This window comes from Macaca fascicularis, chromosome 4, assembly GCF_037993035.2.
Source record: "Macaca fascicularis isolate 582-1 chromosome 4, T2T-MFA8v1.1".
Classification (NCBI taxonomy): domain Eukaryota; kingdom Metazoa; phylum Chordata; class Mammalia; order Primates; family Cercopithecidae; genus Macaca; species Macaca fascicularis.
Genome location: NC_088378.1, coordinates 141,763,266 through 141,786,713, shown reverse-complemented (window position 1 = coordinate 141,786,713; position 23,448 = coordinate 141,763,266). Strand labels below are relative to the sequence as shown.

The 23,448-nt window shown below is 55.2% G+C and overlaps 1 protein-coding gene across 29 annotated transcripts; it reads left to right on the top strand.

Annotated features, from left to right (window-relative positions):
- The first annotated feature begins 1,871 nt into the window (after positions 1-1,871).
- On the top strand, positions 1,872-20,993 carry DDR1 (discoidin domain receptor tyrosine kinase 1). Of its 29 annotated transcripts, none has more exons than XM_065544221.1 (19): positions 1,872-1,980; positions 6,486-6,540; positions 9,602-9,728; positions 9,822-9,924; positions 10,117-10,345; positions 11,892-12,039; positions 12,301-12,400; positions 12,890-13,076; positions 13,184-13,430; positions 13,923-14,018; positions 14,127-14,278; positions 15,369-15,534; positions 16,256-16,366; positions 17,465-17,709; positions 17,867-17,994; positions 18,222-18,440; positions 18,918-19,152; positions 19,727-19,876; positions 19,993-20,993. In XM_065544221.1, exons 3-19 carry the CDS (start codon positions 9,644-9,646, stop codon positions 20,131-20,133), a joined length of 2,742 nt encoding a protein of 913 aa, XP_065400293.1. In that variant the 5' UTR covers positions 1,872-1,980; positions 6,486-6,540; positions 9,602-9,643; the 3' UTR covers positions 20,134-20,993. The 29 variants fall into 29 exon arrangements, with proteins under 29 accessions (XP_065400293.1, XP_005553665.1, XP_065400302.1 ...); XM_065544225.2 differs by lacking the exons at positions 1,872-1,980; positions 6,486-6,540 and adding exons at positions 3,783-3,826; positions 3,920-4,004; XM_074038554.1 differs by lacking the exons at positions 1,872-1,980; positions 6,486-6,540 and adding exons at positions 3,783-3,826; positions 3,920-4,080.
- Positions 20,994-23,448: the final 2,455 nt, after the last annotated feature.

The window sequence follows — 23,448 nt, the reverse complement described above, 5'->3', positions numbered from 1 at the left end:
CTAGTAAAACACCTAGCATAGGCCGGGCGCGGTGGCTCAATCTCAGCACTTTGGGAGGCCGAGATGGGCGGATCCCAAGATCAGGAGATTGAGACCATCCTGGCTAACAAGGTGAAACCCTGTCTCTACTAAAAATACAAAAAAAATTAGCCGGGCGTGGTGGTGGGCGCCTGTAGTCCCAGCTACTCAGAAGGCTGAGGCAGGAGAATGGCGTGAACCTGGGAGGCAGAGTTTGCAGTGAGCCACTGCACTACAGCCTGGGCGACAGAGCAAGACTCTGTCTCAAAAAAACAAAACAACGAAAAACACCTAGAATATGCACTGCTGTCCTGGCTGGAGGCTTGAGGGGAGCACCATGGGATATGTGCAGGATAAAGCGGGATTAACTCCTCCTTCCCCTCAGCCATTACTCTGAACTCCGCATCCCACGTGCAGATTCCAAAAACCACTTTTAAAAGAACACAAATCTAAACATGTCATTTCCCAACTCAAAACCCCAAGGTTCTTTCTCCTCACCTTCAGAATAAGCCAAACTACTCAATGATACTTGGGAGGCTGAGGCAGGAGAATCGCTTGAACCCGAGAGGTGGAGGGTGCAGTGAGCCGAGAATGCGCCATTGCACTCCAGCCTGGGAGACAAGAGTGAAAGTCTGTCTCAGAAAAAAAAAAAAAAAAAGAGTTTGTATAGGGCAGGGCTCTGATAGCGAGAGCTATGAAAGATGCATTCAGTAATGGATCCCACTCCCCACCTTCCAGGCCTTTACAGTCTAGAGAGTGTTAGGCGTATATATGTATGTAGTCACAGAAGACAGAACACCGTGCTATAGGCAGAGCTGGAAAGGGTCGTGGGAACCCAGGGAAGGAGGAGGCCAGGTCCTCCTGAGTGGGACATAAGGCAAGACTCAGGAAGACCTCAGGGAGGAGCTGGAGCTTGAACTGGGCCTTAAGTTGTGCTAAGATTTGCAGAGATGAGGCAAGGCCATTCCTGACCAGAGAAGTGGAGGAGCCAAAAGACAGGGAGGCGTGAATATGGCTACATCCAAATGCAGCCTCGCCCGGAAGAAGGGTCCGTCCCATGAGTGAAGCCAGAAAGGCAGATTTGGCTGAGACTACTGGTGCGCATCAACACACCCAGCTAATTTTTTGTAGAGATGGGGTTGTGCCATGTTGCCCAAGCTGGTCTTGAACTTCTGGGCTCAAGCGATCCGCCCTCCTTGGCTTCCCAAAGCGCTGGGATTACAGGTGTGAGCCACCGCAACTGGCTCCATTGCCATTGGTATTTAAAAGGTAATGGTTTAGGTTTTGAAATTGGGGCTGTTTGTGAAAACTGAGAGTGCCTTTTGTTCTCAGATATTTCCTATGGCCATTGGTGTAATTGGAGGGAAGCTCTCGCCATATATAATATTTTTGAGGCAGCCAACTAAGAAACCGGGATTCTGGTTCTCTCCAGGTTGCAAAATCCTGCGGGAAGGAAGTGAATTCTCAGTGGCCCAGAAGGAGTCTCTAAAGGACCTCTGCCAGTCAATTCTAATCTCTCTTCTCCCCCTCAAGTCAGCCCCTGCTTTTGCCTCTTTCTCTGCCTCTCCTAGATTCTCCCCCTCTGGAGGGCCTGAGCTGCCGGCCACCACCCCCAACACCGCTTTCTGCTTCCTCTGCCTCTCTTCATCTCTCTTTGTCTGGGGTTTCTTTGTCTGGGGTCTCCCTTTGGTTCTGTTTCACAGTTCTCAGCCTCCCCTCCCTTTCTCCCCAGCCAGGCTGCTCCGTCCCTCTCTGCAGGGGCCTAGAGGCTCGGTGAGGGGAGCGGGACTTGGTTGCCATGGTCACATCGAAGCCAGCCGCAGCTGGCCCGGGCAGCTGCTCCTCCTGGGCCCAGGGCCCTGGACGCTCGGACAAAGCCAGGCGGTGTTGGCAGCCCCAGACCTGAAACCCCAAAGGCCTGAGACTGGGGTGACTGGGACCTAAGAGAATCCTGAGCTGGAGGTGAGAGGGAGGAAGCCAGAAATGAACTGGGAGGGCAGGAGTGGGCGCTGGAGCTGGACCCTCCCCTTGTGGGCAGGGACCAGGCGGTCCTGGCTGGAGGCCGGAGGTGCGGTGGGAGGAGGGGAGCGGCCCAGAACTTGGCAAGGAGGAGGGGAAGGACAGGGAATAGAGTTGGGGGCCATGGTGTGGCAAATGGGCTGAGGAGCTAGGGTGTCCCCCAATGGGGGACCATTGTCCAGAAACAGGTTCGATTCTCTCTTTGGGCCTTGTGTCCCCGTCTGTCCTGCAGGTGCCTCTTCCTTTCTCAGCCTTTTATTCTTCTCATCTCCCTGTGTCCCTTAGCTTCACACTTTGTGCCCCAGTATCCCTGCTCTTTCCTTCCACTCTCTGTTTCACTCCAGACCCTTCTCTTCCCTTGTCCTTGTTTCTTGTTCCCTTGGTCTGTCTGCCCAGCTCTCAGGCCTCCTCAGTTCCCTGCCTTCCTCTCTTAGGAGTTTGTTCCCAACACTGTTTCCCCACCACGTCCACTTCAGTTCCTTCATCCAGTTCAGACCTTTTCTTCCCAAACTTCAGTCTCCTCCTCTGAGCGCCTGGGGCTTCCCACCTTTTGCTGTGTGGGCCCTGTCTTCATCCTCCTTTTCCTCTCTCCCGTCTCCCCGGCCTTGACCTCAGTCCATCTCGTGTCTCTCTGGGAGTTCCCTCACCATTGTCCCCATCTGACCATCAGCCTCCTCTCCCTCTTCTGGTCCCGTGCCCCCTTCTTCCCCATCCACAGCTGAGCGGTTTCATCTCCCAGAGATATGTCATCTCAATCTCCTCCTTCACTCCCTGGCCTCAGTTTCCAGTTTGTATTCAGTGGCATCAGGTCTGACTCACACCCAAAACCTTGTCCACTCCTTCACCCTGCCCCCTACCCGTCACTTCTCACTCTCCCCAGCTGCTGACCCAGCCTGCTCCCCAAGAGGCAACTGCAGCTCTCAGAAGGCACTGCAGCTAGTGTGTGTGTGGGGGCCCATCTGGTCCGTCCTCTCGCTCACTGGTCGTGCTGGGCTTCCCTCCTGTGGCCAGGTGGTCTGCAGGCCTGAAGCTGCCCTCTCCCCTCTCCTATGTGCCTCTCCTCACATTTTTTCAGCTGTTTCCTGTCCTCTCCTTCCTGGGCAGCAGGCTGCCACTGGCTTGAAGGGGAGGGAAGCCCAGGATGGGAGGGGATGGTAGAAGGTCTTTTGGGGTTCTGGGGGACACAGGGGGCCTCTGGGGTTCGGAGTGATGCAGGAGATGTGGAATGGGCTCTGGGGACCACGGATGGGTAATCAGGCCCCCTTGGTCTTTGGTGCTGCTCTCTGGGCTCCAGGATGGCTGGGATTTCCCTCTCAGGCCCCCGGAAAGCCCAAGTCCCGCATTCCAGCTGGCTCCAGCTCCCCTTCCGTTGTCACTTGACTCCACTGGGCCCCAGCCTTGCATCCCTCCCACTCCTCCAGCCTGGAGCTGGGGCGAGGTGGGCATCACCACTAGGAATTTCTCCTGAGGCAGTGAGAAGAAGGGACAAAGGTTTCAGGACTCTCTAGCTCCTTCTGCTCTCCCCAGTGGACCCCTCTGTCTGGCACTGTCATGCCACTTAGCTGGGGTCAGCGTGGGTCTGCGGTGTGGAATGTCCCACCAGGGTATGACGGGCTGTAGCTTGCCTGGCAGGCCTGTCGGGGCTTTCCCAGAGCACAACTCCTGGAAGGAGGGGCTGCGTGCTGCCAGGTGAGGTGACTTGGGAAGCCTTGGCCCCACCCCCAGGCTGGCCCCACCCCCAGTCCAGTATCTCCTGGGCCTAGATTCCCCAGCTGCTGTCTCCGGAGGGGTAGGTGTTACGGAGGAATCCCCGGGGGCTTGGTGGGACATGGAGGCGGGAAGAAGCTGCTCTCCGAGTGACCCTGAGGCTATATGTTAGCAGGTCCCTCAGCCGTTGGAACGTCCTTGGGCTTCTGAACTAGTGCCCATGTGTGCCTCGGCCTTTCCCAAGGGCCAGCTTCTTCCTGGTAGTGCTTTTGTGTACTTGTCTGGTTGGGACTTCGTGTTTCTTTCTTGGGATCGTTGTCTGGGACTGCAAGCAGGGTATGTTTTTATCTACTGTGAGGTTTCTGGGGTGGAGATGTGCAGTGGAGTGAGACCTTCCTGTGACCGTGACATTTTCTAGGTGGTGAGCAGGTGTGGGGGTGTGGAGAGAGGTGAGGGGCTGAGGTAGCGCTGAGGCGGGGAGCAGGAGAAGCACCTCCCACACAAGTTCTGTCCCGCTCCATCCTCTGCCCAGCAGCTTTCTCAGTTGCTTTGCCTACTCATTGTCACTGTGTCATCTTCCCTGGGTCTCTTGGTCCCCTTCCTTTTGACTGTGTGTGATTTTCACTGTGCCTCCCTCCTTCTCCTGCTCCTCTTCTTCCTCCTCCCGACCACCCAACTTTGCCCTGGCCTCATTTTTGTCCTCTTCTGGCCAGTGATCAGACCCTCCGGCTCACCAGGGCCAGAGCTGGCTGGACCTGAGGGAGGCTTGTCCTGAGGACTCCTGAGTCCCCCTCGCACTCCACTCCGTTGGGAGCCCAGGGGAATCAGGGCCTGGGCGTCTGGACCCCCGGGTTCCTGAGAAGGCCCTGCAGAGAGAAGAACAGAGAGGAGAAGATTAGAGAGGAAGGGGTTAGAAGAGAGTGGGCCCGCCCTCAGGGCATGGGGCCTTCCAGGTTGGGTGGTAGGGGCGGGAGCGCACAGGCTGCGAGAGAGGAGCAAAGGTTGGTGGAGTGAAAAGAGCTGTCTGGGCCTGGCTGGACAGGTGAGCCCTGAGACCCGAGCCCTGCTCCCTTCTCCGGGCTAACTCCGGCAGCTGGGCTGGGCCTAGCCTGTGGGAACCTGCTTCTTCCTCTGTGCCCTGGGGCTGCTCCCCTTCGCCTCTCCCACCAGGAACCGAGCCCAGAAGTAGGAGGGGCGTCTTCCCCTCGTGGGCACTGAGCGGGACTGCAGCCGGCCCCCTGGGGCGCCAGCTTTGGAGGTTCTCGTTTTGGGAAGCGGGGGTGGGCTGCGAGTGGGTGGAGGGGACTGGGCGCGGAGCCGACCGGGGGCAGCGGCGCGGGCGGCTGGGCGGCCTCGGAGCGCCCTGGCGGGCTCGGCGGGCGGGTTACCTGGGGGAGGCCGGGCCGGGCGCGGGCGCACGGGGTGGGCGTGGCGGGCGTAGGGCCTGGAGCGCGGCGCGGGGCGTGGGAGCCACCGGGACTACTGGGTCCGGGAGGGGGAAGGGAGGGCGGCGAGCCCGAACGCGCGGCGAGAAGGCCGAGGGGAGGGAGCAGAGCGAGGAGCGGGAGGAGGAAGGGAGGGAGCCGAGGCGAGGGGGAGGCGGCGCCTGGGCCCGAGCCGCCCCAGTCCTGGCTCCTCTCCCCGGAACAGGCCCCCGACAGCTGCTCGCGGGAGCCGCCTCCCGACACCCGAGCCCCGCCGGCGCCTCCCGCTCCTGGCTCCTGGCTCCCTCCGCCTCCCCCGCCCCTCGCCCTGCCGCCGAAGAGGCCCTGCTCCCGGGTCGGACGCCTGGGTCTGCCGGGAGGAGCGATGAGAGGTAGGGAGAGCGGCGAGCGGACCCCGCTGGCGGAGGCCTGGGGCTCTTGGGGTGGCGGCGCGCGGCGGCGGCTGCCGGGCGAGGGGCGGGGGAGACAGGACGTCCCGGGCCGTGCTTGGTCGTCCAGCTCTTCTAAGCCTCCCTGCCCGCCTCCCCGATGCTCTGGCTTACCATCTGAAAACTGGGGGCGGGCGCTGGGGGGAGGTGAAGCCCTGACCTCCCAGAAAGAGCTTTGAGCCTCCAGCATGGAGGGAAGTCCCCCTTCACTCAGTGTGGAGGTACTGAGCCCCGGGAGGAGATGCTCCTGCGCAGCCCCACTGAGTCAGCTCATCACCGCCTGGAGAGCACGGCCTGCCCTCCACCTGGCCAGTCCCTGCGGCCATCTACCGACTGCTAAGCCTTCGCTCAGCCAACACCCAGTTGGTCAGCCTGGTCACAGTCCAGCAAAAAGAGGGACTGACACTGTAACCCACCAGTGACACCACTCTTCCCGGCTGGATGGTCAGTTGGCTCTGGCATGAGAGAATGTCATTGCCAGTGAGCGCCATCCTCAGGGTCCCACCCCCGACACCTGGCTCCTGACTGAACATTTCTTCCCAGTACTTCCAGCAGCCAGACGCTGGCGCCCAAGCTCGCCGGCTGTTGCTGAGGGCCTGTAGGTGTGTCCAGGACTGAGTGGTGTAGTGGAGACAGGTGAAAGGAGAGTGGAAAGGCAGGGAAAGGCTGTTGTCCTTATTGCCACTCTTCCCACCCAGCGCCCACCTGTTCTCTGCCCCCTCGACATCCCTCTGGCTTGCTCACCTGTGTGTGTTAGAGGCTGGGCCCCAGTTCTCTGGGGATCCTGTACCCAAGGGCCTGGGCGTGTGTGTCTCATGCTGTCTTCTGGTCACAGGAGCATGTGGTGTCTGTCATATCATGTTCACAGGTGTCTGAAGTGGCTATTCATTGAGCGATGGGGCTGGACTTGAAGGAATGCCCAGGTGTGGACGGGTTGATGTGTGCATGAGCCTCTGTGTTTGCTGTCTCAGAAACTGTGTGACGGTTGTCAGAGACACTGAGAGGGGGGTGTGTGCATGCCACATTTAGCCTCGCTGTTTACAGCCAGTTCAGTAAGTTTCTGTGTCTCACTCTGTGTGTGTGTGTGTGTGTGTGTGTGTGTACAGAGCTGTGTGGGTGTTGTCTGAGTGGGACATGGGGGGTTGGGAGAGGAGTGTGAAAGACTTGAGGCAGGGTGGCCTGGGCCCTGGTTTGTCTTTGGTTGTAATGGGGCGGGAGGCGGTGGGATTCGGGAAGGTCTTCTGGGCCTGTCCTCTCTTGCCCTCTGTGTCTCTGACTATGGGCTGAAGACCCAGTGGAGAGAGATGAGGTGACTGGGGGTGTTGGAGAACGGAGAGCCCAGATGGCTCTGTGCTTCTCTGTGCTCCTCTGCTTGGCTCTGTGCCCCGTGTTTCTGAGCCTGCTCTATTTACCTCTTGCATTGTGGCTCTCGATCTGTCTCTGCCTGCCTCCTATCCTCTGCCTGCCTTTGTGTCTCTGCCCCGGGCTCCTCTCGGCTCTGTGTGGCTCGGATGACTCATCTGGGATAGGCATGAAGGTTACTCAGGGGAACAAGAGCCCCGCTGTTCCAGAGAGAGGTGGGGGTGGAGAGTGGCACCCAGGAATTCTGAGCCAGTCTCCTGGGATGCTGGCCGCCTGCTCCCTAGCGCTGGACCCTAAGGGACCAGGCGTGATGCCTTCTGGTTCTAGCCTCTCCTTGATAACTGAGTGCCCCCCACAACTCAGTCATCCCCCTCAGCTGCTGCTTCAGAGCTCTGGGGTCTCAGCTGCCTCTTACATTCCTGCCCTAGTGCATTGTGGGAGCAGCTGAAGGAGGACAAAGGGATGGGGGAGTATCCCCCACTCCTCCTACCTCCTGGGGTGACCTGCCTTCCTTGTCTTTAGACCCGCCCTCATCTCCAAGGCAACTCAGCCTTTCCTCATTCCCTCAGAGGCAGCCACCTTCTGGAAGTGGGAACTGGGGGGACTGGATGTCTGGGTCTCAGGAAGGCAGAGCAGGGATAACTGGGGCCAAGATGCCCTGAACCTGATAAGAGGTGGCAGTCGAGGCCCTCAGGACTCTAGGGCCTGGAGACTTCACTGTGGGGCTCTGGGACCAGTACAGGTTAGGACAGCTTTTCCTGCAGCAGGGGAGGGGAGAGTAGTTATTTGGGTTTGTAAGGAGATGCCATTTAGAATTGTTTTATGTGGGGTAAGCTTCCTGGACCTGAGGAACAGAGTAGGGATTTTGAAACTTTAATGGGCACAGATCACCTGGGAATTGTGTTAAAATGCAGATTCTGATTCAGCAGGTCAAGGGTGAGCCTGAGATTCTGATTTCTTCCATGCTTTCAGGTATTGCTGATGGTCCAAGGACCACCCTGGGCCTAGAGGGCTCTAGGGGACAGTAAGACTGGAAGGTGCTGGGGTCCCCTCTGCCCTTGTCTTAGAAGTCTAGACTTCTATGTGGGAGGGCAGCAGGGTCAGCTGTTCCAGGCTTATCTGATGTTTAATTCTATCATATCCTCAACAAGGAATTGCCCAACCTTTTCTGGGACATTTATTTTTTAAAATTCAAAATTAATTTCATATTCTTTTACATATCATATGGTTTTACATAAATGCATTTATGTTATAGGATTTAGAAAAATAGTACAATCAACCTGTCTTTTTTTATTTGCTTTTCTTTTGCCCCATTCATGTTAACTCATGTTATATTATATTCTATTGTTATATTCTATTATATATTCTTTACCTGTAGACATACACACAGATATATATACAAACATGGGTGCTTGTTCTGTTTTCAAAAGGTGGGATAATTTTTTATACTTCTGTAGGTTGCTTTTCATATTCAACAGATACACAAGGAAATTACACTAAGTTAGGAATTTATTGCCTCTTTGTTACTTTTCATAGCTGCAGAGTAGTCCATAAACCTTATTATTATTATTTTTTAATTCCAGCCTGTCCCCTGTGAGCATTCACGTATCTTACAGATTTATGTCTCACAAAAGGTGCCATAATAAACATCTTTGAGCATCTTCTTTTTTTTCTTTTTTCTTTTTCTTTTTCATTTTTTTTTTTAAAAGAGATGGGGTCTCGCTATGTTGACCAGGCTGGTCTCTAACTCCTGGCCTCAAGTGATCCTCCCATCTCAACCTCCCGAAGTGCTGGGGTTACAGGCATGAGCCACCAGACCCAGCCCTGCACATATGTTCTTTCTTCCTGGTGCTTCTGTCTCCCCATTTGGGTAGATCGTTAGGAGAGGGAATGCTGGGTCGAAGAGGACGTGCTTTTTAAATTACAATAGACATTGCTAGATCCCTTTCCTAATAGAGGATAACACTACATTTCTGCCATTGAGCATGGTGCCTCCCTTTTCTTCACCCTCCACCACTTTTATATGTTACAGCCTTAAAAAAATATCTAGTCAATCTGCGTGGTATTTCCCTGAGGCTAGTGAATTTGACCATAAAAAAATGTTGGCAATTTGGCTTTGCTTTTCTGTGAAATGACTATTCAAATTCTTTGGTTGTTTCTTTATTGGGTTACTTATATATTTTTTCTTGTCAGTTCCTAAGGGGCCTTAGTTTACTGTAGTTATTAAACCTTTTCCTGTTGTGTGTGTTATAACATTTTTTGCACACTTGTTTGTTCTAAGCCATTGTCTATGGGGGTATTTTGCCCATTCTTGATTGCAGAAATGGGGCTTCAGGAAGTTAACTGATCTCTGCCCTAGTTTCTTCATGTGTTAAATATGGACAGTAATAGTATCTACCTTATGAAGTGACTGTGAAGATAAAATTATGGATTCTGTTTAAGGGTTTAGGCCAGTGTCTGGCACAGGGGAAGCATTCTAAAAATACAGCTGATGCTGTTAAACAATGACTGTTGTTGTTGTTTTACTGTTATTATCCCCAAAGCGGCCCATTCTGTCTGTTGCTGTCAGCTATGACTCAGTCCCCTGATTAACTTACCCACCACCCATTTTATCCCCTGCAGAGATGCTGCCCCCACCCCCTTAGGCCCGAGGGATCAGGAGCTATGGGGCCAGGGGCCCTCTCGTCTTTACTGCTGCTGCTCTTGGTGGCAAGTGGAGATGCTGACATGAAGGGACATTTTGATCCTGGTGAGGAGACTGAATCATGGGTCCCTGAGGGCCAGGGCTTGGGAGGTAGAGATTTGGGGGCCTTGACCTGTTACATGCCTGCTTTTTACTCAGCCAAGTGCCGCTATGCCCTGGGCATGCAGGACCGGACCATCCCAGACAGTGACATCTCTGCTTCCAGCTCCTGGTCAGACTCCACTGCCGCCCGCCACAGCAGGTACTTGGCACACCTGATACACCTGCAGCTGCCCCGAGGGGAGCCCCTGGGACCTCTACTTCCCCTCCAACCCCTCTGCCCATGCCAGTGAAAGCCCTGCAGTCTGAGGGGCGAATGAAGTGGGGTTTAAGTACTGGAGATAGAGGCAGACCTGGGGCCAGATGTTCTCTGTGCCCCTCTTCACCCTCTCAGGTTGGAGAGCAGTGACGGGGATGGGGCCTGGTGCCCCGCAGGGTCAGTGTTTCCCAAGGAGGAGGAGTACTTGCAGGTGGATCTACAACGGCTGCACCTGGTGGCTCTGGTGGGCACCCAGGGACGGCATGCTGGGGGCCTGGGCAAGGAGTTCTCCCGGAGCTACCGGCTGCGTTACTCCCGGGACGGTCGCCGCTGGATGGACTGGAAGGACCGCTGGGGTCAGGAGGTGAGGCTGGCAGAGGCAGCACCCAGAGGAGGTTGATTTTCCTCACTTCCAGCTGTACTGTAAACACCACCTATACACTGACGACCCTCCAGTTTATATAATCGCCAGCCCAAGCCTCTCAGCTGAGCTCCAAACAGTATTGCAAACCTGGCTACCTTTTGGACTTCTTCACCTAGATGTCTTTTTTTTTTTTTTTTTTTTTTAAACAGATGGGGTCTTGCTATGTTGCCCAGGCTGGTCTTGAACTCCTGGGCTCAGCGATCTTCCCACCTTAGCCTCCCAAAGTGCTGGGATTACAAGCATTGTAGTCAGCCACCTAGATGTCTAATAGGCATCTCAAACGTACCTTTAATTTCCCAAGGTGAATTTGATTCCCATTCCTAACCTAAACCTGCTCCTCCCCTGGCATTCTCCAGCTCAGGAAGTGGTATCACCATTGCCTGGTTGCCTAGGCTATAAGCTAAGATGATATCCTTGATTCCTCTTTTTCTCTCACCTCCTTCCAAAGCATCAGCAGCCCAGTCCGTTCTACCTCCATAGTGTTCCTGAGTCCAGTCACTCCTCACCACTCCACCTCTACTGCCCTAGGCCACCCGCCCACCATCTCCAGCTTAGATGAGTGCAGTAGATGCCAAATCGGTCTCCCTGCTTCTGCCCTTTTCTGCCTGGAGCCAGATTTCCACCTGGGGGGCTGCATCAAGTGGACCTTAAAGCATGTAAATCAGATACATCACACCTAGCCGACACCCCTGTGCTGGCTTTCCACTCTGCCAGAACAAAAGCTGAGCCCCTAGCTGGTGCGGGATGCTCAGCCTGACCTGGCTCCTGCCTGCATCACTGGCTCCTTGCGCCTCCTTGGCCACACTGCCGTTCTCGTTGTTGCTGGAACAAGCCAGGGCTCGTTCCCACAGCTTCCGGACGTTTTCTCTGTGCCTGCAAAGCTCCTCCCTCAAATAACCACAGGCTCTCCCTCACCCCATTCGGTTCTCCGCCAGGTGTCACCTCCTCAGAGAGCCTTTTCTGGCCACCCACTGCACTGCTCTGTCCATACACCCTGCCTCTTGTTCTTCGCAGCTGTTTCCCTTGCTGGGATTTCAGTCCTGCAAGGGCGGGGAGTGACGTTCACCACTGAGAACGTGCCTGGCACAGAGCGGGCACTCACCCACCTTCTGCTGAATAAACAGAGGGAATGGGCTGAAATGAAGGGGAAGCTGAGGCAGGGGTGCAGGGCTGTGAGGACTGGGGAGAATCTGGGCACAATGGGAGGATAGGCTGGGAGACAAATGGATGGAGCCAGACAAGGAGAAGAGGGCAGCTGAGCCTGGAGTCTGAGGACAGAACATCAGAGCTGCAAGAGGGCCAGAGGTCTCAGCTGCAGATCTTCATTTCACCCATGCCTGGCTGCGCCCCACAGTGCTGTGTGCTCAGTGCCACCCCTCACGGGTCTCTAAGTGGCCACTGTGGGCTGGGCCAGGGAGCAGCTGGTGGCTGGAAAGTAAGATCTGACCTGGACCCCTTCCCACACACCCCGTTTCCTGGCCCACAGGTGATCTCAGGCAATGAGGACCCTGAGGGAGTAGTGCTGAAGGACCTTGGGCCCCCCATGGTTGCCCGACTGGTTCGCTTCTACCCCCGGGCTGACCGGGTCATGAGCGTCTGTCTGCGGGTGGAGCTCTATGGCTGCCTCTGGAGGGGTGAGTGGCCCAGCTCCCTGGAAATCTGTTTCCTGAGCAGGGGAGTGCAGGGTGGGGAGTGTGGAGAATGGGCATCCAGGATTCCCTTTCTCCTGCTGGGAAACTGTCACTCTGAGGAGGGGGCTAGCTGGCATTGTCTCCTCCATGCCAATGTGCCAGTGGAGAGATATGAGAAGGGACCTGAAACCTGCCCAGGCCTGATGCAGGGATGGGGGATGGAGCCTTCGTGCCTCTGATCCCCATCCTCTCACCCTGCCCCAGATGGACTCCTGTCTTACACCGCCCCTGTGGGGCAGACAATGTACTTATCTGAGGCTGTGTACCTCAACGACTCCACCTATGATGGACATACTATGGGCGGGTAAGAAAGACCCCTGCAGGACGTGGAGTTTGGGGTGGGAGGGAGGACTGTGTGTGTGTAGGGGATGGTGAGTAGGGTGGGGAATGAGACGGAAGAATTGAGAAGAGGGATAGGTTAGGTGGGGCCTCAGAGGGTAGGACTCGGGTGGCCACTGGCCCATGTGACACTGTACAAAAAAGGCACCTCCTTGCTAACACACATTGTTGGAAATTGCTGCAATAAATATGCACATCACAGATTGAAATGGCGCCCCTTAGAGGTGGTGGTGTGCTGGATGTGACCTGCAAAGTACCTGTGATACAGCTGGGGTGGGGGTGGAGAGAAGAGCAGAGCCAGCTGCATGAGTGTGGGGTGGGGTGGGGTGGGAATGGGACTAGTGGACGGGAGCCAGGCTTGCCAGGCCACTGTGCCGGGGGGTGACGGGGCAGAGTGCCCGGATATTAAGACCCTCTTCCCTTCCAACTTCCTCTTCCTTGGTCCCTTCTCCAGATTGCAGTATGGGGGTCTGGGCCAGCTGGCAGATGGCGTGGTGGGGCTGGATGACTTTAGGAAGAGTCAGGAGCTACGGGTCTGGCCAGGCTATGACTATGTGGGATGGAGCAACCACAGCTTCTCCAGTGGCTACGTGGAGATGGAGTTTGAGTTTGACCGGCTGAGGGCCTTCCAGGCCATGCAGGTGAGTGAGTCCGGCTCTCGAGGAGGGCTCTGAAGCCATGGGTGGTGCCGTTGGGGTGCTCCCAGCACTCCTAGCCTTGACCTTGTGCCCTCTTCCCTTCCCCCCAGGTCCACTGTAACAACATGCACACGCTGGGAGCCCGTCTGCCTGGCGGGGTGGAATGTCGCTTCCGGCGTGGCCCTGCCATGGCCTGGGAGGGGGAGCCTATGCGCCACAACCTGGGGGGCAACCTGGGGGACCCCAGAGCCCGGGCTGTCTCAGTGCCCCTTGGTGGCCGTGTGGCTCGCTTTCTGCAGTGCCGCTTCCTCTTTGCGGGGCCCTGGTTACTCTTCAGCGAAATCTCCTTCATCTCTGGTAAGTCCCTGAAATTGACAACTGATTTCATTCCTAACCCTGCAGTGTCCCCAAAATATTCATTCCTTGTATCATATCCACCCATCACCCACTGAAACTTCTCAATTAGGGGTACCCCAAATAGCTTGAGCCCCTTTCTGCCTCCTTTTCTCTGCGTATCCATCTTTCCTTTGTAAGCCCCTCGCCCATGACTGTTATTGAGCTAGTATGACAGTATTGGTTGTTAAAATATTGAAATACTTCTGTATTAGTTGAGAAATACCCTCTAAGCCTCCAGATAACTGTCCTTCGCTTCCCCACAGTCCAGCAACTATAGGGTTAACACCCACCACAGCTGGGGACTTCCAGGACCCTGCTCCCCCAACCCCCACTGGTCAGTGGTTGTCTATTGAGAATCACCCATGCTTCTGCTCCTTTGCACAGCAATCCACTGCCTCCCTTGGGTCTCCTCCTCATTTACCTCCCTCCTTTCTTTTTGTTCCTTCTCCCCAGATGTGGTGAACAATTCCTCTCCGGCACTGGGAGGCACCTTCCCACCAGCCCCCTGGTGGCCGCCTGGCCCACCTCCCACCAACTTCAGCAGCTTGGGTGAGCAGCCTTGGGTGGGCGTGTGGACCCTCTGCACCCTTCTCCCTGGGCCTCCCCCTCGGCTAGGGTGGGACCCTCCTGTGGTGCTGACCCTGCTGCCTCCGCCAGAGCTGGAGCCCAGGGGCCAGCAGCCCGTGGCCAAGGCCGAGGGGAGCCCGACCGCAATCCTCATCGGCTGCCTGGTGGCCATCATCCTGCTCCTGCTGCTCATCATTGCCCTCATGCTCTGGCGGCTGCACTGGCGCAGGCTCCTCAGCAAGGTGGGCACATCTGCGGCCTGTGGAGTGGTGGGGGGAGGCTAGGCCCCAGCACGAGCCAGGGTCCAATGGGGCCTGCAGGGCACAGCCCACTAGCATTCCAAGAGGAGGGCTTAGTAAAGAGACCACTTACACCATGTCAAGGAGGGGATGGGGCTCACAAGGAGGGCTGCTCCCAAGTCCCGGGTCTGCTCAGCGGAGAGGAGGCGGCAAATACCATGACCCAGAGGAGAGAGTCTGTGGAGTGGGTGCCTTGACAGGGGCAGTAGACTTTGGTCCTGGGATGCAGCTGGCCCGTGCCTACCCATCAGGGAGGGCCTGGGAGAATAGATGCCCTGACCTCGCTTTCTGCCCCAAATTCCTGCCGGGCTCCTCTCTGGCCAGCCCAAACGAGGCCTGTTGGTGCAGTCTACACTGGTCAGCCTTGGGGCAGAAGCAGGGTGGAGACAGGCGGAGAGTGGGGCTGGAGGGGCAAAGGGAAGATGTCTGGCACACCCCAGGCCATGTCTTCCAGTTGGAGTCCAATGGCAGGAATATACATTAAGGTTGATGGCTGGACACGGTTGCTCACGCCTGTAATCCTAGCACTTTGGGAGGCCGAGGCAGGAGGATCACCTGAGGTCAAGAGCTTGAGACCAGCCTGGCCAACATGGTGAAATCCCCCATCTCTACTAGAATACAAAATTAGCCAGGCATGGTGGCTCATGCCTGTAATCCCAGTTACTCGGGACGCTGAGGCATGAATCTCTTGAACCCGGGAGGTGAAGGTTGCAGTAAGCTGAGATCGCGCCATTTCACTTCAGCCTGGGCGACGAGCAAAATTCCATCTCCAAAAACAAACAAACAAACAAACAAAAAAAGGTTGATAGTTATGGACTGGGCAGATGAGGGTTGGAATCTCATTGTGGGACAGGGAAGTTACCTCCATGCTCTTGAGCTTCAGTTTCTCTACTTGTTAAAGATGGTGCTGATAGTATCTACAGCTGTAGGGCTCTTGTGAGGGCTGAGGGAGGCAACGCAGGGATGGACACAGCAGAGGGCCAGGCCGTGTGTGCTGAGCAACACGGGTGACGCCTCCCATCCCCATGACAAGGCTGAACGGAGGGTGTTGGAAGAGGAGCTGACGGTTCACCTCTCTGTTCCTGGGGACACTATCCTCATCAACAACCGCCCAGGTCCTAGAGAGCCACCCCCCTACCAGGAGCCCCGGCCTCGTGGGAATCCGCCCCACTCCGCTCCCTGTGTCCCCAATGGCTCTGGTAAGACTCGCCTTGTTCCAGTCGCACCTCTGTCCTCTCTGCTGTTTTCTTACTGTAACCCTTTCCCATTCTCTTTTTTCCCTGTCTTCCCCAGTTTCCACTTGTTTTCTTCTTTCCGTGCCCCTGGTTACTGCCTATATCACTCTTTGTCCCTATCATGTAGTGTCTCTCAAGAGTTCCGCATGTATTACCCACAGTCCCCCGTGTTCCTATCCCGTCTGTGTCCCACAGACATCTCTCTTTGTTGTACCCTCTCATTGTGTCTCCCTGGCCCCTCTGCTTTGTATTAGACTCACCATGTTTGTTCCTTCTATCCATCCATCTTCCATCACCCATCCTTCCTTCCATAGCCATACACCCTTGCATCCATCCATCAATCCTCCATCATCTATCCTTCTGTCTATATTCATAAATCTATTCATCCATCCATCCACCCATATCCATCATCCATCTATATTCATACATCCATTTATCCATCTATTATCCATCCATCCAACAAAGCATCTATTTACCATCCATCCATCTATTCATATATCCCATCTGTCCATCCATTCATTATCCAGCCAGCCATCCGTCACTCTGCAGATCCTTGTTTTATCCTGTCTGTCTCTTAATGCAGTCATCCCATCAGCCCTGGTCTTGCCCTATTCAAGGTCTCCCTGTCTGTCTAGCCTTGAGTCTCATCCCTTCCCCGTGTTTCCCCTCCTCCTTCTCCCGACAGCGTTGCTGCTCTCCAATCCAGCCTACCGCCTCCTTCTGGCCACTTACGCCCGTCCCCCTCGAGGCCCGGGCCCCCCCACACCCACCTGGGCCAAACCCACCAACACCCAGGGTAAGCCCCTCTGCCCCTGGGCTCCGCCAGGCTCCCCATACCTCTACTGGGGCAGGGAAAAGCCCTCACACCTTGCACTTCCTCCTCTGCCCACTGTGGCCTCTTCTGCTCTCCTGAGCTCCCAAGGAGGAAGCTCTTGTGACCTTAGCTCATCTCTGCTGCTGCTTGCTCTTTTTAAAGCCCCCCACCTTGAGCTGAAGAGTAGAAAGCTTACTGGTCCCCAGCTCTTCTCCCTCCTCCTCTTCCACACCGTCTCTTCGGCATTCCAGAGCTAGACAGGAGGTTGCCATGGTGGCCCCAGACTATTGTAACTCCTCCTTTATTCTCTGCTCTCTCTAGAGCTGTGAGGAGGAGGGCTCTCACCCTGGCGCTTGCCCTCTCCCCCACATGTGTCCTCTCTCTGCAGTCCCAGAGGTGAAGGCTCACGCCCCGACCCTTTCCGTCTGGCCCTCCTGTCCTCGGTGTTGCCTTCTCATTGTGGCCCCTTCCCCAGGGCTAAGAGGGGACAGCTCTGCTTCCTCTCTTGTCTGTAGACAACTTGTGTTGGGACTGTGAGCAGCTGTTATCCTCCCTCCTCTCTGTGTGCCTGTCTCTGCTTGTCATTGAGCTTGGTGTGTTGGGTTGAAAGGGCTGGGAGGGCTTGGCCCCAGGAGGAGCCAGGCAGTAACCATGGGAGAGCAGCTAAGTGAAGGGGAGGGAGCTGTGGTGAATGGGACAAGGGTTTGGAAGGTGGAGGGTGCCTGGATGCTGGGACTATCCTGAGGTGGGAGAATTCCTGGGGAAAAATTCTTCCAGCCAAGATTTATCTCATGGTCTCTTGAGAGACCCTGGGGAGGCCCTAAAGAATAAGACTTTATGACAGTTTTGCTCAACCATATTCATTGCCTTGAAAACCTCTGGAATAGCTAACTCTCATCCCATGCCAGTGTCTTCCTGGTTTGAGGTCGGTGCATGGAATACTGGGAAGATACAGCATAGACCCAGTTTCTCACTCGACTGGGAGACACGGGGCCCTCCGGGAGGCTGAGCTGTGGGGAACTATAGCTCTCGGGCTGTTCCTGATGCCTCGTCCTGTCTTCTTTCCCCTCACCCCTGCAGCCTACAGTGGGGACTATATGGAGCCTGAGAAGCCAGGCGCCCCGCTTCTGCCCCCACCTCCCCAGAACAGCGTCCCCCATTATGCCGAGGCTGACATTGTTACCCTGCAGGGCGTCACCGGGGGCAACACCTATGCTGTGCCTGCACTGCCCCCAGGGGCAGTCGGGGATGGGCCCCCCAGAGTGGATTTCCCTCGATCGAGGCTCCGCTTCAAAGAGAAGCTTGGCGAGGGCCAGTTTGGGGAGGTAAGGAGGGTGCCTACCCAGCCATCAGTAGTGTCTGGCCTATTGGGTGCTCTGATGCCATGCCTGCACATTCCCCTGGCCAGGAACCTTAGTCATTTGTGACCATGTTAATCCGTTTGACCCTGTGATCGCCTAGCAAATGAACTTCTTTCTCCAGGTGCACCTGTGTGAGGTCGACAGCCCTCAAGATCTGGTCAGTCTTGACTGCCCCCTTAATATGCGTAAGGGACACCCCTTGCTGGTAGCTGTCAAGATCTTACGGCCAGATGCCACCAAGAATGCCAGGTGAGGACCAAGGATGGCATCTGGAAGAAGGGACGGGAGGCCATGAAGAGTGGGGAGCCACCTGGAGAGAACAATGGCAGAGCTCAACAGAGGGGTGGCGTTTCTGGGAGGGGATTTGCATGTACGCTGGGGGTGGGGACGCCTGGTCCACCTGAGGAAGGAGGTGGGCGGGGGAAGGTGCAGGCCGCCCACTCGGCATTCCTCTTCACCTTCTCCTTGTTCTCCAGGAATGATTTCCTGAAAGAGGTGAAGATCATGTCGAGGCTCAAGGACCCAAACATCATCCGGCTGCTGGGCGTGTGTGTGCAGGACGACCCCCTCTGCATGATTACTGACTACATGGAGAACGGCGACCTCAACCAGTTCCTCAGCGCCCACCAGCTGGAGGACAAGGCAGCTGAGGGGGCCCCTGGGGATGGGCAGGCTGCGCAGGGGCCCACCATCAGGTACCTGCTTACCCAGGCTGGGCCTTGCTGAGAATTCCCCAAGGGGGTCTCTTCCTCTCCCCTTGCTTCAGCCTCGAGGAAAAGAGGGGAGCATGGGGGTAGGAAGGCAGGGAGAGGTTCCAGGAGGGCCTGGAATAAGGAACGTGTGACAAGTTAACCCAGGAACATGGACAGAAAGGCTGGAGGTGACTACGCAAGAGTGGTGAAGGGACTTGGGCCCTGCCATGATGTCCCTTCTGCTTTCTGTCACCCTCACTCCCCTCTGAGTCCAGATTGGGGAGCACAATGGAAGAAGAGCCCCCTAGGGTTGGCTAGGCCTGGAAGATTGAGACGGAAGTGACCCTTGGCCTCACATGGGCATGCCACCTCCACATGGGGAACCGGAGTGACCGGGCCCGGGGAGTGGGCGCTCTCTCCTCTCCTGGATGGGAATCTGCGAAGCTGCCCCCAGTGACCTTCTGTTGGTTCCCTTCTCAGCTACCCAATGCTGTTGCATGTGGCAGCCCAGATCGCCTCCGGCATGCGCTATCTGGCCACACTCAACTTTGTACATCGCGACCTGGCCACGCGGAACTGCCTAGTTGGGGAAAATTTCACCATCAAAATCGCAGACTTTGGCATGAGCCGGAACCTCTATGCTGGGGACTATTACCGTGTGCAGGGCCGGGCAGTGCTGCCCATCCGCTGGATGGCCTGGGAGTGCATCCTCATGGTGAGCAGCCCGAGGACAGCCAGGTTGGGGCAGGGCAGGTGGGAGAACACTGGCCGCCACTCGCAGCCCTGGTCTCCATCAGTCACGCACTTTCTCTGGGTTGCATTTTACAGAATCTCATCTGTAAAATGAGGTTCTCCTAGCCCAAGGGACTGGGGAAAGCAGGAGCTGCAGTGTGATGGGCAAGAGTCCAGGAGCCAAGAGTGGGTACTGGGGTTGGAGACAGGGTGGCAGAGAGCTCAAGAGACAAGGTAGGGGGAGGAAGCTGGAGACAGAAGGGGGTGCGTAGGGAGACTGAGGGTCAGGACCAGAAAGTGGGGGTGGATGGAGAGGAAGGAGTAGCAGAAGGAAGAGGTAGGCCAGGGCCCTGGAGAGAGGACCAGAGCATGGAGAGGAAAGGCAGAACCCGAGGGAGAGGAGTTGAAAAAGGTGGCCAGCGGAGCAGAGTGGAGAGCCTGGCATTGGGAGGGATCAGGCCTGAGTGGAGCCCAGAGTGGATCTGGGGCTTCCGACAGGAAGGGAGGAGGGTCTATGTTGCCTGATGTCTGTTTTTGCTGCCTTCTCTGCATCCCAGGGGAAGTTCACGACTGCGAGTGATGTGTGGGCCTTTGGCGTGACCCTGTGGGAGGTGCTGATGCTCTGCAGGGCCCAGCCCTTTGGGCAGCTCACCGACGAGCAGGTCATCGAGAACGCGGGGGAGTTCTTCCGGGACCAGGGCCGGCAGGTCAGAGTGGAGGGGAAGGAAGATGGGTCCAAGGTGGGGGACAGAAGGGGCAGTTGTCATCTTGGAGACTAAAGAATATTTGTCCCCTGCCTCTCATCCACACTGCCACAATGCAGGTGTACCTGTCCCGGCCGCCTGCCTGCCCGCAGGGCCTATATGAGCTGATGCTTCGGTGCTGGAGCCGGGAGTCTGAGCAGCGACCACCTTTTTCCCAGCTGCATCGGTTCCTGGCAGAGGATGCACTCAACACGGTGTGAATCACACATCCAGCTGCCCCTCCCTCAGGGAGCGATCCAGGGGAAGCCAGTGACACTAAAACAAGAGGACCCAATGGCACCTCTGCCCTTCCCCTCCCGACAGCCCATCACCTCTAATAGAGGCAGTGAGACTGCAGGTGGGCTGGGCCCACCTAGGGAGCTGATGCCCCTTCTCCCCTTCCTGGACACGCTCTCATGTCCCCTTCCTGTTCTTCCTTCCCAGAAGCCCCTGTCACCCACCCAGCTGGCCCTGTGGATGGGATCCTCTCCAACCTCCTCTAGCCCTCCCTTGGGGAAGGGTGGGGGGAAATATAGGATAGACACTGGACATGGCCCATTGGAGCACCTGGGCCCCACTGGACAACACTGATTCCTGGAGAGGTGGCTGCGCCCCCAGCTTCTCTCTCCCTGTCACACACTGGACCCCACTGGCTGAGAATCTGGGGGTGAAGAGGACAAGAAGGAGAGGAAAATGTTCCCTTATGCCTGCTCCGGGACTTGTTCTCAGCTTGGGCTTCTTCCACCTCCATCACCTGAAACACTGGACCTGGGGGTAGCCCCGCCCCAGCCCTCAGTCACCCCCACTTCCCACCTGCAGTCTTGTAGCTAGAACTTCTCTAAGCCTGTACGTTTCTGTGGAGTAAATATTGGGATTAGTGGGAAAGAGGGAGCAACAGCCCGTAGCCTTGGGGTTGGACATCTCTAGTGTAGCTGCCACATTGATTTTTCTATAATCACTTGGGGTTTGTACATTTTTGGGGGGAGAGACACAGATTTTTACACTAATATATGGACCTAGCTTGAGGCAATTTTAATCCCCTGCACTAGGCAGGTAATAATAAAGGTTGAGTTTTCCACAACTGTGTGAGTGGGTTCCTTGGTAACTGCCTCCTGCACCTCCCTCTGAACCCACTTCCCATCTTCCTTTTTTCCTCCCTCTCCCCATTCCATTTCCCATCACCTATTTTGTCCAGCACTGTGTTCTGTTTCTGCATAATCCAGGCCTTTGCCTGTGGGACCTCAGGTGATGCATGAATGTCTGAGTACATGAACCTTCTCAACTCATAGGGGTGCTCTGCTGGAGGCCTGGAGGGAATGCAGTCAGGCCAGGGGTGCTGAACCTTTTTTGTGCCATAAACCCATTTGGCAGTGTGTAGCGGTCTGCTGAGTACTCCTCAGAATTAGGTTTTAAAACCTATAAAATGGGCCAGGTGCAGTGGCTCACCCTTGTAATCCCAGCACTTTGGGAGGCTGAGGTGGGTAGATCAGTTGAGTCCAGGAGTTTGAGACCAACCTGGCCAACATAGTAAAACCACATCTCCACTAAAGATAAAAAATTAGCATGGCATGGTGGCATGCACCTGTAATCTCAGCTACTCAGGAGGTTGAGGCAGGAGAAATGCTTAGAACCCGGGAGGTGGGGGTTGCAGTGAGCTGAGATCACACCACTGTGCTCCAGCCTGGGCAACAGAGTGAGACTCTCAAAAACAAAACAAAAAAACAAAACCCATAAAATGTATAGGATTATAAAGGAAACCAATGGAAACAGTTTACCAAACTGCTAAAAAATTATGAAACTAATGTGCTGCTTTTTAATGTATTTAATAAGATCTAAAAACAGGTGTAATAAACTACTGACACTTTTCAAATACTAATGAGCATAAACCATATTTGAGATTTCTACAACAATCACAGTGAGCCATAAAAGTAGCTGTGGTGTCAGTGACAAGTCACAGGTACTGCTAATACTACTGGTGGTTTTACCCATATTCATAATTGAAGGAAATGCTAAATTTCTATTAGAGGTTAGTAAAAGGTGTAATTCTTTTTCTTGTCCAAATTTTAGAACCCATCTGGCTCCCCAGGGTCTGGAAATCCCAGGGGAGAATCCCTGGGTTATGCTGATAGAGTGTGCAAATGCCCCAGTGGGGGCGGGGGATGGGTTGTTGGAGTGGAAACCAGAACCAAGAGCCTCAATTATCTCAGCGGCTTGGAAGGATGAGCTGCAACCATCAAGAGAGCAATTAACAAAGGGTTCAAATTTGGTTGGAAAGAAAAAATTGGCCAGCGGGGTGGCTCATGCCCTGTAATCCCAACACTATGGAAAGCTGAGGTGGGAGGATTTCTTGAGCCTAGGAGTTTGGAACCAGCCTGGGCAACATAGTGAGCCCACTCTGGCCCCCATTTCTAAAAAAAAAAAAATAATAAATATATATGTATATATATATATAAAATTAGCTGGGCTCAGTGGTGTGCACCAGCAACTCAGGAGGCCGAGGTGGGAGGATAACTTGAGCCCAGGAGGTTGAGACTGCAGTGAGCCATGATTGCACTGCTTCACTCCAGCCTGGGTGACAGAGCAAAACCCTGTCTCAAAATAAAAAGAAAATTAAAAAAAAAAGTCAGTTGCAGGGATGGGACAAGGCAGACCCATTTTGATGGCCATTCATGTGAAATAAAGACCCTGGGGTTTTGGTTGATGATACTCACAAAATGAGCCAATTGGATAATGAGGATCACAATAAAGATAAATCAATGTGAAGTTGAATTAATAGGCCCTTGGGGCCTAGGTCATGAATCTAATAGTCCTGCTAAAACCTACCCAGGTCAAACCACTGTGCACTATGATTTAAGTTGTGCACCGATAGGTTAGAGTTTAGAGGCCAGATCCCAGAATAATGAGCAATGGAAGCCATGGCAGTGAGCCTGATAACCCCAAATCTCTGAGCCCAGAACTGTCTTTCAAGCAGAAACACCTGGAGTTAATTTTTTTTTTTTTTTTTTTTGAGACTGGGTGTCGCTCTGTTGCCTAGGCTGGAGTGCAGTGGTGCAATCTCGGCTCACTGCAACCTTCGCCTCCTGGGTTCAAGCGATTCTTCTGCCTCAGCCTCCCAAGTAGCTGGGATTACAGGTGTGCGCCACCATGCCCGCCTAATTTTTTTGTATTTTTAGTAGAGACAGGGTTTCACCGTATTGGCCAGGCTGGTCTCAAACTCCCAACCTTGTGATCCACCCACTTCGACCTCCCAAGGTGCTGGGATTACAGGCGTGAGCCACCGTGCCCAGCCCCACCTGGAGTTAATTTAAAAGTCAGGCCCAGCTTGTCCAAACCTGCTCCTCCTCCACAGTCTACTGACTCAGTGAGTGGTAGCATCATCCACTTAGCTGCACAAGCCACACAAATGGCATCCCTGACACTCCTTCTCCCTTACCTTCCACCTCCCAAGTCCAGTCCAGCACAAAGCGCTGTTGATTGTGCCTCCCAAATCTCCCTGGAACTTGTCCTCTCTGTCTCCGTCGCCCTCCTGGCACACG